At 50.3% G+C, this 18,644-nt stretch overlaps 1 protein-coding gene across 3 annotated transcripts in view; it reads left to right on the forward strand.

The window, feature by feature from the left end:
* The window catches only part of Piezo2 (piezo-type mechanosensitive ion channel component 2), a gene marked incomplete at its 5' end in the record, with an annotated part of 338,525 nt that overhangs the window by 177,921 nt on the left and 141,960 nt on the right, over positions 1–18,644 (forward strand). For all 3 annotated transcript variants that reach the window (XM_013514699.1, XM_005372584.2, XM_013514720.1), the window contains 1 exon segment: positions 12,147–12,309. In XM_013514699.1, coding sequence (XP_013370153.1) covers positions 12,147–12,309 — 163 coding nt within the window.

Here is an 18,644-nt window from a genome sequence, read left to right on the forward strand (position 1 = left end):
GACTGTCAGGACTGGGGCCTTTGTTGACCCAGGATTTGGGGCATGGTTCACTTTCCTCCCCGATCAGCATCAACAGCCAGACTGGACACATAGGATGGGAGCCTTCTTTCCTCTCCTGAGCAGAGAAATAGTCACTGCTCCCCAGGGCTGTGAAACCTCCAAGCTCCATGCTCCCATGTGTCTCGCTCCATCTCCAGCTCCCTGCCTCCCCTGCTAATGAACAGCAGAAAAAGATAAAGCCTCTGTTTCTGACAGATAAAGCCTTAGAGCAGAATGGGAGAAAGGACAAAAGGGGACTGAGATTTTAGGGGAGAGGGCAAAAAACAGAAAAGGAAGCCAGTGGGATCCTTCTTGGTTTGAGCCCAGAGACTGCCAGGTGTCGGCTATCACCTGGACGCCGCTTGAGTCTGCACAGCACAGGATGTGTGCCCAGCCTCCCAAGAAGGGCATTAAGCAGACCAAGTTTATGCCCCTCAGTTTTGATGTTGAGGAAGGTGAGGGATGGAGAGAAAAAGGATTAAAAGAGCAGTGTGGAGGGTTTCCTTTATCTAACTTGTTTAGACGGAAAGGTGCGTGTGATTTATGGAGATGGCTTCCTTGATTGTCATCCTGGGGCTGGTTCTCTCCACTGTATCTTGGGGCCAATTTTCCCATACTGGGTGTGTGAGGAAACCTCGCTGCAGACACTGAATAAGTCTGTTCTTATGGGAGCAAGTTTTAGTTCCATCTGACCCAGGAACAGGGTATGTTGACCAGCGAAGACATCTAATGAGGCTGCTACTCATTCTAGAGTGCCCTCTTGACTGTCTTCCCACCTCTGGTTAGAGGGAGCGGGGGACTTACATCTTTTGTGCTTTTATGTGTAAGCACTCATTTTTTAAGGATTTAGAAGCTTCTAACTACTGAAGAGAGGAAAAACCTAAACCTGTAAGTGTTTACAAAGAGAGAAGGCAAGAGAGAAAGGGAATGAGAGGGGGGAAAGGAGACAGAAAAGGAAAGAAAGAAGTAGAAGAGAACTAGAGAAGAGAAAGCAAGAGGGTGAAGAGAGCAGGTAGCAGAAGGAAGGAGGAGAGGAGAGAGAGAAAGGAAGAAAGGAAGAAAGGAAGAAAGGAAGAAAGGAAGAAAGGAAGAAAGAAAGAAAGAAAGAAAGAAAGAAAGAAAGAAAGAAAGAAAGAAAGAAAGGAAAGAAAGAAAGAAAGAAAGAAAGAAAGAAAGAAAGAAAGAAAGAAAGAAAGAGAGAAAGAAGCTGTGCCTCAGAGGGCGAGGGGTCGGGGAAGGGGGAAGGAAAACGTGAACTGCCTGAGCTGGGCTTAGCAAAGTCATAGTCCTGATGCCCCTCACCTCCTGGCTGGCTCGCCAAAAGAGATGTCCGCAGACAGGGAGCAGGGAGTTCCCAGTGCAGAGGTGGGAACCTGCACTCACCCCACCAGGGGATAGGCTGCAGGTTTGCTGGCTTCCACCACAGAGAAGAATTTTCAACCAGCAAGAGGTTGAAAGGGGTTTATTAAGCAGAATTTTTAAAGTAACATTCAAAGAAAAATGTTTTTAAATTAAAAGTACAATTTTAAAATCAGAATATTTCTTGTCTCCTTCTCACTTACCTTATTTTCCCTATCTCTCATGCATACTAGCTTTATTTTATAATAACTAATTAGTCATGCCACGTAGCTGGGTGAATGTAGGCAGCTGCGACCTAGAAGAGGACTGTGAGCTGGAAGGTGGGCAGAAACATCTCTTGCTGTTCCACTTCCTGCAGAGGTGACAGTGATTTGCTTCATGACGTCTGCAGGCTCAACCGCACAAACAAAGGACAGGCGCTGCCTCAGATCCTGCCACTGTGGGGATGTCCACAGTTCTGTCCCTTCAGGTTGCCAAGGGCACTGGCCCCCTCATTGGGAATGTGTCTTCCTCTAAGCTGGTGAGAATCTCTGACCTGCAAGGTACAGGTTCTATTCCAGACAGAGACCATTTTGTTCTTGGCCTTTTGCAGTAATTTCCAAAAGCATTGTGAGCCAACTAGGAAAGCCAGGATTTTTCAGGGTTTCTTGGGGAGCATAATTGTTCTTATGAACTAAAGAATTCATCCTGGGAATTGGGTACTGCTGGGGAGCGAAGGTCCAAGAGGAAAGATGGAAGCTCACAGGCCAAGAAGACAGGTGCGCTGAGCAGCCAGCCCAGGACCTGTCAGGGACTGCATGGAAAGTCCTGGGGAAGCTCTTTCCATTTTTGCTGGGCAAAGCCTAGTGCCCAGCAGGGGCTGAGATGGTGGCCACAAGAGAATGAAGATAAGGGAGCCCCCTGCATCTCTTGGTGTTTCTGTCTCTGTACCCAGCTGCACAGGGGGAAACGGTTTCACTGGCACTTTCCAGCACATGTAGGGGCCTCTGTCCATTTCTCACACAGACCAGGCAAGCTGGGACTCTGAGCATAGTCCCAGCTCAACTGTGTCAACAGACACAGCACCACCAGCTCCTGGGACGTTGTTCTGAAACGTGGATCACCGATCTGTAGACCTTTAACTCTCATTTCCAAGGACATAATACAAACACTCATGGTTAATTTCTCAAACCTACAAAGACATTGTAGTCACAGTTATAAAGGGCTCAAATCTTTGACCCAAAGCCTCAAAATAATTCCCTATCAAAACAACCAGATTTCTTAGTCTGACTTCATCAGAACACGTTTCCTGCTCTAAACGGAGGCGGTATCACTGTCTCTGCTGTTCTCTTGTATTCGTGCACTCGGTCAGTGGTACTGCATTCAGTGGATGAGCTACAGCATGGGGGAAAGCAGTAGTCCACGGGGAGAGAGGAAGAGCTGAATGTGGACCCCGAGGCATTGTGGGTGACAGACCGACACATGTCCCTGCCTCTGTCTCCTTTCAGCCTCCCCACTGCAAGAGCCCATGAAGAGCTGAACCGTCTGTCTTTCCACTTCCTTTCTTCCCTCTCCTAGCAAGTCTTCACCTATTGTGTCTGCCGCGATGCAAGTGGGGATGAAGCCAGCCATGCCACCTTGACTTGCTGGCTGTGGCTGTGTGTCATCCCCTGCAGGAGCTGGGTTGCTGGGGTCAGAGACGGTGAGGTGTTGGGGGGGCAGTCCTCAGCATGACAGCGGCTTCCTGTCAGGGACGGTGGATGTGGAAAGTGGATAAGGCAGCGGCAGAAGTTTGGTAATTAGTCACATTAAACAAATAACAGACTGGATACATAATAAAATATTTGATGGATGGTGTGAGCCAGATTTCTCAGGATTGGAGCAAGGATTTGTAAACTCGGAGTGCAGAGGCTAGAAAGAGTCCTGGGTATTGAATCAAAGCCAAAAGAATTAGAATGAGTGCACGAGTTTTTGAAGTAAATATGCACAGGAAGGTACAGAAAGAGTTATCAGTGTCCGTGTGTGTGAATCAAGGTCTGCACAGATATCTCCCATTTCTGTCCACGGAGCAGACCCCCAGGGGCAGCAGCCACTCCAAGAGCATGGATTGGAGTACCAGCTCTGAACGCCACACTCCACTCAAAGTAAAGGGGCTCCTTGGAGAAGTGGCAGGCGGAAGGGAGAGGGTGGAGCAGAAAGAAGACAGTCCTGCAGATCTTACTGCATCAGAAAGTGGGATCACACAGTGAGTGATTGGAACAGCCAGCTCACAGGGCTCTCACAGCTCGAGGGCAACCTGAGCATCAAAGCAAACTGGCAATTTCAAAACACGACTCATCTAATAAAGTAGGAATTCAGGGTGCACACTGATAACCGTTAGCTAAGCAGTTAATTAACTGGAGATAAAGGGAAGTGTTTGCTTGCAGTGGAACACCGATTAATAATGGAGGACATAGCTAATCACTCTTTGGTGGCATCGTCATGGGGTGTGATAAGCACAGGAATCCTTAATGCCTGCTGAGCTTGGTGTAAGGAGGTTGATAAGGAATGGGATATTGATATAACTTGCAATATGTCCCTACAGAGTGCAAGTCAAATGCAGTTAGAAAGATAATGACCTCAGCAGAGAAGGCAGGTCAAGTGCATCTAGAGAGATAATGACCTCAGCAGAGAAGGCTGTCATTCACCAACTTGACCAGGTCACTGAGCCAAGGTCAGGGTGCCCCTGATGTGCTGTACCAAGAGGAACACAGTGTTCGGTCTGTGTATTTGCCACAAGAACCATGAGCCAGGTTGAGGCATCCTATATAATGAAAGATGGTGCCCACTTGGGCTGTCAAGGGCATGAGGTCAGAAAGCAAGGAGTCATCCCAGTTCCAACGTGATGGATGAGATTCAAAGGCTGAATGTAACGCTTGACCTGGGTTAGGGTCCTAGGCACAAAGGAGTGTGGAACAGTATGGGCACCTTTGAATGGAATTTTGTATCAGTTGATAGCATTGTATCAGACAGTAGTGTTGAACTGCATGGTGGTTTTGAAAAGGATGGTGGTGTTCAACTGGATGGAGCTGTACAGGATGGTGGTGTTGAAGTGGATGGTGGTGTACTGGATGGTGATGTTGAATAAGATGGAGCTGTATTGGGTGGTGGTTTTGAACTGGATGGTGATGTTGAACTGGATGGAGCTGTACTGGGTGGTAGTGTTGAAGTGGACAGTGGTGTTGAAGTGGATGGAGAAGCCTTGGATGGTGGTGTTGAAGTGGATGGTGTGTTGAACTGGATGGAGCTGTACTGGGTGATAGTGTTGGAGAAGCACTGGATGGTGGTGTTGAAGTGGACGGTGGTGTTGAACTGGATGGCGGTGTTGAACTGGGTAGTAGTATTGTATCAGTACAGTACATTCCTGACTTATGAACAAGTTCTGTTCTGGGAGAATGTTCTTAAGCTGGATTCATTTAGAAGTCCAACAAAATGAATCTTATACACTTTTGACACAAATATACAATGTGAAGCGTGAAGAAACAAAATGTGAGGTCCATTCCTAGTATCTGTGTGTCTTTTATGAAGTCCTTGTTACTAGATACACATGTACTGTATCTGCAACCCAAGCTACTGAAAGCACCTGGATCACACAGGGTCATACTTAAGCTTAAGAGAAACAATTTTGTGAACTTCAGAAGCCACCAAAAAATAACGTCCAAGCCTTCACTAGCTCTGATTTGTTTAAAGAATGCTCATTTGATGTTTTAATTGCATTACTGCAGTTCAGTCAAAGTTGAGCTCTCTACCAGCAGAGCCAGGGGATCCGCTCCCCAGGGGCTGTGTGACTGGGTACCCTTTGGGAATGTCTTGCTCCTGTGTCAGGGTGGAGCCCAGGGCCTGGCAGGCTGGGCAGGAGCCCTCAGAGCTGCCCACTGCTTTGGGGTTTTCTTTCCCACTGTTCCTGTGTAAATCCCACCACCTCCTGGATTTGTGTTTTCATAGTCAAAATGAAACTTTAGAGTTGGGAAAACATCGTCTTATAAGGTGAGAAAATGAAGCGTAGAATAATAAAGCCCCCCCACCTGTCTCGCTCCTCATCTAGGCTTTGATTACTGGTTACTGAGCCAACACAGCTATGGCCATTAGAGCATCAGTTGATCATTGTCGCCCCTGACAAGACAACTGACCGTGTCCTTCAGATGTACTCTCCCAAAGGCATTCTAAGCAGTGTGGGTGTTCTGACTTAAAAAAATAATGCAAAGCTTTAATGATACACTTTTATATCTACTGATGAGTTTCCAACAGGCTTAAGAACTTGAACAGCACCAATACAGTTAACTGTCTCTCTGTTTCTTGCCCTGAAATATGCTTGCTATTTTCATCTAGTTCCTTATGTGTGGATCTCTATATAATCCCTAATCTTTCACATTTGCTACATACTTTGTTCACTGTCTTGTTTGTGAGACACATCCTTATTCATCACCATGGACTTAGCTCACGTATATATCTGCATTCATTTATTGCTGTAATAGTTTACAGTTGGGAAGTGCCATCATTCAACCTCTGCATTTTTGGTCTGTCTGTTCTCCTTCTGGACAGCTAGCTTATTCCTGACGCCCAGCATCCTCGAATCCCTTTTAAGAGGCACAGTCACTCTGTGAACAGTAAGCTCCGTGGACTGCCACAGCCTCAGAGAGGAAACCCTGGCTGTTCAGAGAACAAATGTCTGATGCTGCTTAAGATATGCTGTGAGTGTGACCCATGTCCGTGGTGTGAGCTTGGGAAACAGCACAATGTAGGTCAACGTGTGAGCGGGAAATGTACACACTGATCTTACTGATTTACAGAAGCAGGACGTCTACACAAACCTGCCTAGCCAAATGCAGAACTTACTCAAAATAAATTTAGTTGTGGTTAAGTGCCCTGGAACATATAATTAGTGTGGAAAGCTGTGCACGTGCATTTACCCCATGTGCTACACCAACCCTGGGCAGTCTAATTTGTTGGTGACTTCACTCAGCACCTGTGAGATCACACCTTCAGCACTGCTAGTCTCTGGGTGAAAGTCACAGGTGACTTCAGCTTGAGTGACAGTCGTGTACCTGAGCATACCCAGTGCACCTCACACTCAGATGGCAGCGCCCCACAGCCCTCATCCCCACCTCTCCTGCAGCTGGCGTCCTGTGGGCCACACCCTTCGGCTGGCGGCAAGGCCTCATCCTTGCACTCTCCAACGCGCCGCCTTCACCTGCTGAGTGGAGCCCTCCACCCACCTTCACGGCCCAGCCGCACACCGGGACAGTGCCCCGCACACACTCAGTCCTGGATAACTTGATTTGCACTCGGGAATAGAAATTTCTGCCACACTGGGCCGTTCCATGTTCATGAAGCACACTTGTTTTTCCATTTTTGAAGTGTTTTCTCCAACATTTATTTATCAAAACCAAACATTTATCCTAATGATGTACAATTTCCAATCCTGGCGATTACGTCTGCATGTGCAAATAAACTGGGACTTTACTTGTGAGCCCTGGAATCCCTGTGCCATTTCCAAGGAAACAGCAATCTTTCCCCCCGTCACTGTCTGTCTTGTCTTCCCCATCCTGGAGCCAGCTCTCAGCTGATTTCCCGCTGTGCTGTGCACCAACTCTGGCCCTGGGAAATGAAGGTGAAGTCTTGGGGTACGGAGGGCAGTGTGTCCTATCTGGGGTCTGCATGCGTCCACCGGCTCGTGTGCCTGTTCACTGGGTACCATCGCCCGCCGGGCCCCAGAAGGGAGCATGGAGGTGCAGGCACAGGGCCTCTGCAAGGCAGATCGCAGACTACCAGGGACCCACAGCGCTGGCCACTGGAGTGTGACGTCTGCGGGAGCAAGTGGCTGGCTGGGTGGAGGGGTGAGTGTGGGGAGCATGTCAGGAGGCCGCACAGCGGAGAGCGGGCAGGGAGTCTCGGCGGGCGAGAACTCAGAAGCATCATTGGCCCACGGAGAAGCTGCACGTTGCTCAGCGGAGAGAGGCCTGCTCACGCTAGATGTCTGCATTCAGTATGGCTCGACCACTGTGAGAGAGGAGGCCAACAGGACTTGCACCCTGCTCAGGAGAAGCACACTTCCTGCAGGCGCAGGCCCGGCACTATCTGCTCCATGCCTCTAAAAACTGAACTGTGGGAGCACTGCCCAGGCCTGGCCCAAAGAGGAGACTCAGATGAGCAAGGAGGCCACTGTGCAGGATGCCAAGGCCAGAACCAGGTGCGGGGAGGGAAGGGGAGGTGGGCCGGCCAGGGCCGTCTGGGGAGCACAGAGCCCACTCCCGGGTTCTCAGCAGGAGGAAGGAGCCTTCAGCTCTGCCCTGGTTGCTGGAGGGGCAGTAGCACCTGTTTTCAAGGTGAAGAGCATGTGAAGAAAGGTGGTTACGAAGTAGCATTTAGTTTTGAAGAGCGCTGGAATACTGAAGAGGAGCTATCTAGGAGGAAAAGGGAGTGGACGGACATGCACAATCTGATTTCGGCATAGAATCAGAAGAAAGATCAGTGGGGCGAGGAACCTGGTGAGCTCAGGGCTGTTTCAGCGGGAAGCACAGGAGAGTCTGCCGTGTGCAGTGCAGCTCAGGGATTCTTCGCGGATCTGCCAGCACCGCACGTCTTCAGGGGCCTTCACGGGAGGTGCGGCGCTGGGTGAGTAACAGAACAAAGCAAGGCAGAGGGCATGGGGTGGAGCTGAGGAGAATGAAAACGGGTCACTCCAGCCTGTGACCCACGGACCCTGGAGACCCTCGAGCCTCAGTAGGTGGAAGTCGGATGAGGTGAAAGCCGGCTGCTGTGGGTACTGGGAGGAAAAAGTCAGGAAGCCCGAGACCCCACAAGGTCCTGCCCACCGCTTGCAAGCCTGTCCTCCAGCCTCTCGTGTGTTGGTCTCTGTGATCGTGAGATGCGGAGAGAGCATCTGTCTCCTCCAGCTCTGTAATTTAAGAGCTTGCTCGGCAAATGCGTGGATAATCGAGTGATTAGTTGAGAGAGTGGAATGAGGCATCCTTGACTTCAAACATTAAGATGAAGAGTACAGGGAATAGCCGTACATCAGTACAGCCTCCAAATTATACACTTACTTTATCAGACTGCTAGAACGGTGCATTCCCTAACCTAGAGTTTCCAAAACTCATTTTTGACCATCTGCTCTATAGATGGTGGTAGAGGTCAAATGAAATCTTTAAGAAATCATCTTGGGCTCAAATAAATTTGCCAAATGTTGCTTTAAATGAATTCAGATTCATCACTTTGCCTCAGAACTTCTCAAGTCTTTGAGGATAATAATGTGCAACATGGGTTCCCAGCACTTACTTGACCCAAACTGGTGTTTTCTCTCGTTTTGTGTCAGCGCACAACATTTCTGAGGATGGGCGCTCTGACGGGCGTACTTCCTGTAAAGCTCTCTAAGCAGCGAAGCAGGACGGTGAGTGTGGCCAGCTTGAGTGTGGCCTGCTAGTGGTGCGCAGTGTCGTTCTGCTCTCCGAGGCCTCGTCGTTTCTGCCAGGTGTGTGATGAATGCGTGGCCTTGTTAACGCAGCAGGCGGGCTGAGAGGTTAGTGCCTCCGCGGCTGAATGATTCCATTCTAAATGGGAGTCGGAGCCCAGCTCGGATCCAGTAGCTGAGTTCTAGCACAGTGGGCAGAATGATTGCTTTTGCAAACCACATTCGCGCATTCCCCAAACGTACACATGCTGTGAAACGCCTCTTTGGGGACGGAGAAGCACAAAGCGGAGCTGTTAGCTCACAGTGACTGGCAGGAACCGGAGTCTAATGTGATCTGCAGGTGAGAAGGCTCGGCTCTGGCTCCACCGCCTCGTCCCGAGCTGCAGTGTGAGAAGCTGCGAAGCTGCGGGAGCTGGGGCTGGGGCTCGGGCCGCCCCTCCTTCCTCAGGGACATTTTCCAGCTCAGCTTGGTGCTGCCTTTCGTACAGCGCCTTGGTTAATCTGTCTTACTTGAAACAGCTGTAAAAATCTATTGTCCAGAATTGCTGCCGTGGCTCTGAGGACCCTACCCTGCTCAGGGACAGCCGCGCCTCCCCTCAGCCACACCATGGCTCCTGGTCGCTTTCTGTGACCCCTTTCTTTGTCCGGCTCTAGTGGTATAATTCACATGCTCCATCTGATCATGTGGAGCACGCTTTGAAAGCCTGCAGTGAGCTTCCACATTTTCCCAGAAGAGCATCCATCACCAGTGGTCATTATCATGCATTTAGTTTAGATGAAGCTTTCTTAATGGAATTCTTTTAGAGTTGCCCAAAATAAAAGGCATTTTCCATTTCTTAAAACGTCGGACTCGTGATGATTGTTTTATTTGTGGAATGAGAGTTCAGAGCCATTTATAAACATGCAGCTGTTACAGAGCAGTACCTTTCCTGGGCCGTCCTTACAAAAAAGCAAATTAGCCTGGTCTGAGGGAGCAGTCCTGGGAGATCCTGGCTTAGGAGACGTTTATTTAATTAAGTGTTGACTTTTATGTACCGTAGTATAGTAAAAAGAAAATGGAAAGATTCTGTGTATAATAGTAGTGACCATGATGATAATTAAAAATTACCGATAATTGTGAAATGTTAGTGACATAGTAAACAACAAGTGATTTTCAAAACCGCAGGTGAAATGTGAGCTCCAGCAGCTCTCGATCACACAGATTCGGGTTCGGAGGGAAACCACATGGACACACAGATGAGGACATGGGCCTTGAGCACACAAATTCTGACTAATCGAAATGAATCATAATCCTGCCACCTCCGCATCGGTGTGACTTTGGGGAAGTTTGTCACCTTTGAAGGCTTAATGTTTTCTTATGTGAAAGGGCTCCCTGTACATGGGGGTTGGTTGGATGAATAATATGTGCAAAATTTTTCCCACCGAAGTACTCAGTACATGGTGGAGAGTAATGATTTTTATTTACCAAAGTGTAAATGTAAATTTTTTATGTAATAGTAATAATGTTATTTACCAAAGTTGGTACTCATTATTTTTAAACGCGTTTACCAGAATGCATACTGTCGTGAAGGCGTATGACTTGCAACGGATCGAGTGTATGTGAACATACATGAGCAGTCCTCTGTAGCTGACCTGTGTGTGGGGTTCAGTATCACAGGCGGAAAACACTTGGGGAGAATCCCACCCGTACTGAATGTATACGTGTGTTTTCTCTTGTAAAATTCCCCAATGATGGAGGGCACCTGCTATTTCTGTAACGCTTACGGTGTATCGGATGTCACAAGTCACCAGGGATAATGCACATATCCTCTCGTGTGCAGGATATGAGCTGGGTCATGGGCAGACACTATGTCTTGGCCATCAAGGATTTGAGCATCATGGACATTGGTGTCCACAGCCCCCAGAACCTGTCCCCTATGGACACGGAGGGTGACTATACGTATACATCTTGATGGCATGTGTGTCCATGTCTCTTACTTCCTTTTGGCTGACGAACATCTCCGTAAGACTGAATGCTCCTTTTACGTTCCCCTATGCACTTTCCACGACTGCCCCCTGGGAGGTTCTGGCACTGCAGGGACCCTGGGCTCCCCATCTGACTCTCTCTGTGCCCCTAAATCTGCGTGGCTATCTGGTCACCGATGTCCTCTCGTTTGTGTGTCCTTGCCTGAGTTTGTTCCTCCTTAGGTTGATGAGCAGAGACTTTGCCAGGAGTCAGTGCCACGTGGCTCTGGATGCCGGCACCAAGCACCACAGGGCCAGGAAGTGCTGTGTGCCGGGTCACTGGTGACCGCAGTGACACCGTGGCCATCATCCAGTTCTGTGGGGAGAGACACACCGGCCTGCCACATGCAGAATGGTGTGGGCAGTCTGCAGGGCTCCGAGCTCTGTCTACACTCGCAGCAGAGCCAGACACACACACACACACACACACACACACACACACACACACACCCCGTCCAGACAGGCAACACGTGGTGGCGAGCTCAGGGCAGCTCCGTGTGCCTAGACCCGAGACAAGCAGACCTCCTTTGCTGTCTGCAGGCCAGAATCGCTTTGAGGTCTTGGACAGGGTGAGACCATCTGTGTCGGTGGGCACTGCTGTCCTCAAACTACAGCCTTCAGTGGAAATGTGCGTCTCCACCTCCAATGCCCCATGAGTGTTACTGCACACCTAGTGTATCCATCATGTTTTCTAAAATCATGGCCTGGAGTTTCACTGGAATGAGACAGGGAAGGCAAAGCCACCCTCTCTGTCACCCCAAGAGAACAGTGGCCGTCATGAGTCCGCCAATGGTGGGCAGGGCAGGGCGGCCTTTGGTGTCACACTCAGACTCAGCCCACCTGTGCTGAGTCCCACGCGGCTTCTCTACCATTAAAACAGGAAGAGCCCTAGACCCATCCTTCCTGGAGCAGCGTGGGTGACAGTCCCTCGAGAGTGCAGACAGCAGAGAGGTCCTGGGTCCCAAAACTGCGTTAGTGCTTTCCGTCTTCCCTTCGAGCTTCGGTTTGCATTTATAATAAAGGATCTTCTAGCTGCCCGCGTATGCTCGGTTTTAAGCGGCTTCAGCTAGACTGCAGACAGCGGCCTTTATACTGGATACGTGGTATGTGCTGACAGGCTCGGTGTAGGGTCTACACTAGGGTCTCCTGCTTCTTGGTAGATTCTGTAAGATCTGAGGTCAGTGCAAAGCCTCCTGGTGCTGGCTTGGCAGAAACTGGACATCTTTTATTGCAAAGCACCAAGGACTGGAACCCTGTTTCAAGATGTGACCCCACACTCAGAAACAGCTAAACACCTCTCATCTTCCCTCCCTAGCTTGAAGGGCGCTGACGCTGGCAACGGGATCCGAGTGTTCGTGCCCGACATCGGGATGTTCATCGCCAGCCTGACCATCTGGCTCGTCTGCAGGAGCATGGTCCAGAAGCCTGCGCTGGAGGAAACAGCCCAGGACACCCCGGAGTTTGAGAATGAGGAACTGGTAAATACCACGTCTCGAGTGATCCCGCCTCACTTTCCCGCTGGCCCTGGGCGGTGGGGCGGAGGGGTCACCCCAATCACTTGGCAGAGTGGCCCGTGCGGTTCCAAGGGGCAACCTTGCACCCACACCTCGGCCAGGCCATTGGGTGCTCTAGGGAGGACAGGACTGGGCCTCGCCCTCCCCACACCCCAGCCGTCACCCAGCATGGTCCCGCAGGCCACCCTGGGAGTGTGAGCCCAGGATCAGGGTGCATGTGGTCACCCAGAGTCACTTACCTCAGCCGCCGCCCGCTGCAGTCATCCATGGGTCGAGACCCACTTGGTCTGCAGCCCTGGTGTTGTGGAACAGGCGGAGAAGTAGTGGCCATAGTCTAGCGAGGCAGATTGTGTCTTCCTTGGAGGGACGCATTCCTCCGTCTCCTCACCCTGTGTCCTGCATGTGTAGCTGCAGCGCACCATGGTCAGGGGAAAGCACTCCAGAGGAGAAATGCGAGCGCTGAGGGGACGGGAGAAAGAACGAGGGAAGTACTTCGGACTGGGAGCTCTTTATTTTTTAAATGCATTTTTGCTAGTGCACAATTGCAGTGCAGAACGACTGCGTTCATAGTGGGGAGTTGGTGACATGCGTAACACATCGTAACGCTTTTTACCTCCCTCCCCTCCCCCTCCGTGTCTTGGTTCTTCCCACTGCAGATCTATCTCCTGATCCCTATCCCTTACCCTTCTTTTGCTCTTTAAATTATTTTACTCTTTGGGTTTTCATACAATAGAAATGTGATATTTAAAACTGTGTCTGATTTATTTCACAACATTATGGTCTTGAGCGCATTCATTTTCCTACAAATGACTGAAATTTATTCTTCTTTATGGCAGAGTAGTACTCCATTGTGTTTAAATTCCTCTCTCGTCTGTGGATGGACATACGGGCTGCATCGCGTGTCTTTCCAGAAGAGTTAAAGTCATCATATCACAGAAGCATTTCACATGCACCCCCCAGTGTGGGAAGGGTGTCAGTCTCCTCCTCACACTGTCCCCAGCCTGCTCTGGACACTGTCGTAGCCTGATAAGTGTCACAGACGGTTAGGTGACATCAATTTAAAAGTCATTGCTTTTTTAAATGAAAAAGAAATGAAATTTACAAAGAAAAAATTTACTCAAAAATACTTGATTTGGACATTTGACACAAGACACCTGGAACTAGCAAATGTTTTCAGTCACAAACCTTAGCAAGAAAATAAACCAGGCACAATAGTACATGCTTGTCATTCCAGCTCTAGGGGAGGCTGAGGCAGAAGGATTACAAGTTCTACCCCTGCCTGGGCAGCTGGGCGACTTAGTGAGACTGTATCTCAAAATAGAAAGGGGTTGGGAATGTAGCTCAGTGCAAAACCCTGGGTTCAATACCCAGTGCCACAAAAAAAAAGAAAAACTAAACCTTTAAAACTGACATTAATAGCAATTACTTAATTGAGAATGTTAGCCACTAAGATATCAAAGGAAGAAAATTCTCAGTTATGGCAAGTGATTTGTGTCCTTCACTAATAAGCAGAAAATTACCCTCTAAGCCTATTTCAGAACAAGACAGTGGAGTGAGAGCGTAATCCAATAAACAGATGTGAATGAGAAATTTTAATATTGCCTAAACCCCAAAGGGTGAAGGATGTGCAGTCACACTGCATGTGAATATTCTGATTGTTTTTAGGGCAAGAAAGGTACATGGTTTAAAAAAGATAGTTGTAGCAGAGTAGCTACTAGCAATAACTTGCATTCACATCTAGAAGTTCTAGAAAGGTATAAAACTGTGACTTTACAATTCTGTTGACTTTACAGTTGTAGGACAGGGAATTTGAATTTTGACTGTTTTTATGTTTGAGTTTCGCTGTATAATATTTATAGTTTTGAAAAATGTTGCTCAAAGCATCATTAAAAATTGTCCTTGTTCAGCAGTAGTAAACAGTCCCCCTGAGTATTCTAGGCTCGAGTTATTTGCCCTTATGTCTAAAGGCGGGTCGCTGCCTGCACCCTTGTCCTGCTGGAACTCCAGGGCCCTGACGCGCGGTTCTCTCCTCTCTTCTGCCAGTTGGGTTAAGGGCAGGAGGTGCAGCTCGGTGGCAGTGTGTGTGCTTAGTACCTGTAAGGCCCGGCTTCAGTCCACACCACTAAGAATATAAAGGAAGAAAGGCGTGAATAATAATACACCGCGGGGTTTTGTGAATACTAAATTGAATGTCAAAGGAAGCGCACCCAGGCGGGGCCCGCTCGTTGGAATACGCTGCTCCTCACGTCCTCGTCTCAGCCTCTCCCATGTGGGCAGTCGTGCACAGTTCAGACTCCAGGTCTGTGAGAGGTCTGGAAACCGAGTGGACTGCGTGTGTGAGCCGGCCCACCCCGAGAAGGGGTCTCCTCTGATCTGCTGAGCTGACCAGGTGTGCCCCGCAGAGCTTCTCCTGAACAGAACCATGTCACCAGGGACAGAGGCCTTGCCAAGCCCCTGGGGACACAAGCCCGGGGCGACCAGGAGCTCGAGGCGGTCAGGAGGAAGAGTCACGCACAGGGCGCAGAAGAGACCCCAGAACGACCAGCGCAGCGACGCACAGCCGCATTTCCTTCCTCAAACGCTCCATTTTCCTGTTTGGACTCGCGGTGCCTCTTTTCCATTTGAGATTCGTTCAGACATCTAAACCTTGTGTAGGATTAGTCACATCGTTTACCAGTGACAGTAACAGAGAGAGGCTCCCTAGATGAACACCTCTCATTCTGGGCTCTGAGAATACTAAATGCCTTTTGCAGAGGTCTGCTTTCCTTGTTGGTACAATTTGGTTCTGGCTAATGCAGATATTACTTCCCGTTCTCTTTGTCCATTTCAGGCCACCAGCTAGCCCAGGAGGGACAGGGAGGTGGGTGGTGTCCCCAGGACTGACCCTCGAGGAGCCATGTCTTACATGTGACAACCTGGCTGGGAGTCTGGAAGGAGTAGGAGCCCACAGCCAAAGCAAATGAGGGATTTATTTTATTTTTGAAGGGCCCAACATACTTCCTGCTTCTGCTTATAAATCTTGGCATGTGCACTCCAGAATGTTTGGGTTTGAGGATCCTAAGAGAATAGTGTTTGCTGGTGTTGTTTCTGCTTGCATTCATCTTGGTGGAGCAGTGGCTCGGTCGGCTCCTGGGGCCTGGAGGGCTCCTCCTCGGTTGCGGTTTGGTCCGTGGGAGACAGCGGCAGGACTGGAGGATCCAGAGGTCTCCTTGATCGGGCAGTTCCCATGGGGCTCACATGGGCTGGTTTGAAAACCCAAGGGGTCCCTTAAAGATCCCTCTGGGGAAGTGCAGTCACCGGGCGTCGGTGCAGCTGGGGCCTTGTTCTACTCTGATGCTGGCAGAGTTAAAGGGAGCCCAGCTCGGCAAGGAGATCACCTCCTCACGTGCCAGAGTTTTCTCAACAGACGGTTTGGTCGTGTTTATTTGTTCATTTCAACTCACAGCAGATCTGCCAGGCACAGATTCAACCAAAATTCCTATTCTGAAACCTTTAAAAAATGAGTTGTTTTATGAAAATTAAATTGTGTAGCAAAGGGTTCTCCATGCAGTTAAACTGCATTCCTGAGACTGGCGGCCTTATTTTTAGGCAAATAATATTTTCATAAATTTCAAAGCCAGCTTCTGATGGATTGTCCAAATAGAAATTATAGTCAAAACTTGATCTGTATAAGGAGGCAATTTTTAATAGTTTCACAAATCTAGTAATCTTTTAAAATAAAGGATAAAAAACTTATTTTAATATAAGCAGGGACACCCCGTTGAGGCCCTGCGATTGTGCTTTGAAGTTCGCTCTGGGCCTCAGCTCACTCGGCTTCCTGACACCCGATTCCCTGCAGTGCTGTGGACCTGCAGCCTGGCACAGAAAGTCGCCCAGGGGCTATACCTCAAACGCCAGCCCTGAGCCCCAGGTTGTGTGTTTTACAGAGCAAGACACGGACAGTGGGAAGAACCGTGGTTTTAGGTGCTTGGCACTTGCTCAGCTCCAACCTGAGCTTTAGTCCGAGTCTCCCGCTGAAATGCCCTGGCCCATTTCGGCGCAGGCAGACACAGTTACTTCAGCAATGTTCTGAGCTGTAAGAAGCCGGACAGTGGCTGAGTGCCCCGCAGGCCTCACACTTTGTGCTTTCCCTAGAGGAAAACCTGTCTTGGGACTGTCCTCGAGACACTGTCACGTCTCGTGGTACAGTGAGGTGACCCCTGAAGGGTTTCTGAAGGTCACTTGTGGAGGAGGACAACTTCTTGTGTGCCTGCCTCACAGTGCAGCCCACGTGGCCAGACTTTGGTGAAGGTAATGCTGTCGCGATTTCGGCGAGCTCTCCGTGCAGGCAGTGTTATATGACACCGGTTTAGATTAGAAAAAGATTTTTAAGCGCAGGAAACCGCCGCTGCTGTCTTCATGGAGAGAAGTTATATCTGGCCATGACTAGCTCTGTCCCCCTGTGCCTTCCAGCCACATCTCCCTGGCTACCAGGTGAGAGTGTGGGAGACACTCCTGCCTCCGGCAGGAGCAGCCCAAAAGAAGCCTGTCCACAGCACCTGCCTCACAGGAAGTCGGGGCCGGGTGAGGAACAGGTGCCCAGGGGGTGACCTTTGCCCAGCTGGGGAACCAATGCAGCTCACAGTGAGACTCACTGAAGGGATTAATGATTGGGGTGCCTAGGGCACAGCTCCATGGGAGAGTGCTTGCAAGAGTAGCAAAGAGGCTCGAGGCTTAGAATTGAGGCCAGCTGCCTCTAAGCTTTCGTCACCTTGGTGTCCCACTAAGGCAGAGCCATGGGTGACCGTGTGCGCCAGGCGTCCACCTTCTTCACAGAGTCAGAGGAGCCTTTGACCTTCAATGACGTTTCTAGATCAATATTGGTAGAAATTCTCAGAACACTTTGTTCTGTTCCCAGAATACTTGGTAGGTGCTTTTATGTATTTAAATTGCAAATACCAATGAAGCATCCCTACGGGAAATTTGTGGGAAACCCTGCCCTTTGAGGGCCTAAGCAGGCTGGCGGCCCCCGAGGTGAGAGGACCTGCAGTGTCCCCTCCCCACCCCCGTGTCATTCATGAGCTCTTGGGCCTGCATTCTGCCTCGCTCCTCCTTGAACGGGTGGTCACCGACTTAATGCACACCCGCCCTACGTGGCTTTCGAGATGCTGTCTGTGCATCTGGGCGTGGGGCAGAGCCCCCTCTCACCGTCCCCCACCCCATCCATGTCAGCCAGGGCCTGACCCGCGTCCACTGCAGGACGGAGCGTTGGGCTGGACTGCATTTGTGTCCTGATCCATCACCAGCCATTGTGCAGGGCCTGGAATCTCAGTAAATGTCCAGGCAGAGGAAGGACGGTGGAAAAAGCCCTGCCACACTCCTGAGCTCTTCCTGAAGAGCGCATGGGGACACGGGTTTCAGAGGAGCCAGACCCGGCCCGGTCCTGCTGGAGAAGAAGGGTGGGATGGGGCCGGCACTGACCACTGAGACCAGGGCAGGCTGCCGTGAGTGTGCACGCCTATGTGCATGTGGACACTGCTTTTGCTTCTGCTGTCCCGTTAGGTGATCTTGTTAACCTGAAAGCGAAAACCTCTTTAAACAAACGGGAGTCCGGTCCGGCTGACCTCCCCCGCACTCTTCTGCCTCCCATGCGGTGCTCAACAGTTCTCAGCCACTGCTGGTGTGGCTGACTGGGTGGAGATCTCTGAGGACCACACTACTTGGGAGTCCCGTGGCCACCATGCTAAGCGCCTCTGTCTGCAGCGCAGCCTGAGAAAGGGGATGGGCTTCCACCAGGCAAGGTCCGCAGTGTGGCTGGAGGTAGAGGAGGCACTGAGGTCGGTTTCTGCAGCAGGTTCCCCAAGAAGGGAGCTGCAAGCCAATTCCAGCGAGACAGGTCATCATGGGTGCCTGCGGGGCCTGGCACCCCAGGACCCCAGACTCACGTCCCTGTTTCTCAGGTGGAGCCTGGGGACCTGTCCTCCTGATGCCCCCAGATGGTCCTTAGGATTTGTCCACAGACCTAGCAGACAGTGCCGGGCACAAGCACCTGTATGCTTGGGCCCCGCCAGAGTAAATGGGCATTGAGTAGGACGGTGTGGGCTGGGGCTGCCACACTGGGAGGGCAGCGCCGGCAGGAGCTGACCACAGGTGGGAGGTGACTATGAATGGAGTGACCACAGGTGGGAGATGACTGTGTATGGAGGTGACCATAGGCAAGAAGCGACCATAGATGGGAGGTGATTGTGAATGGAGGTGTCTGAAGGTGGGAGGTGGCCATGGATGGAGGTGACCATGGATGGAGCTGACCATGGATGGAG

The sequence above is a fragment of the Chinchilla lanigera genome, unplaced genomic scaffold, assembly GCF_000276665.1.
Source record: "Chinchilla lanigera isolate Chin_1 unplaced genomic scaffold, ChiLan1.0 scaffold00001, whole genome shotgun sequence".
NCBI classification, from domain to species: domain Eukaryota; kingdom Metazoa; phylum Chordata; class Mammalia; order Rodentia; family Chinchillidae; genus Chinchilla; species Chinchilla lanigera.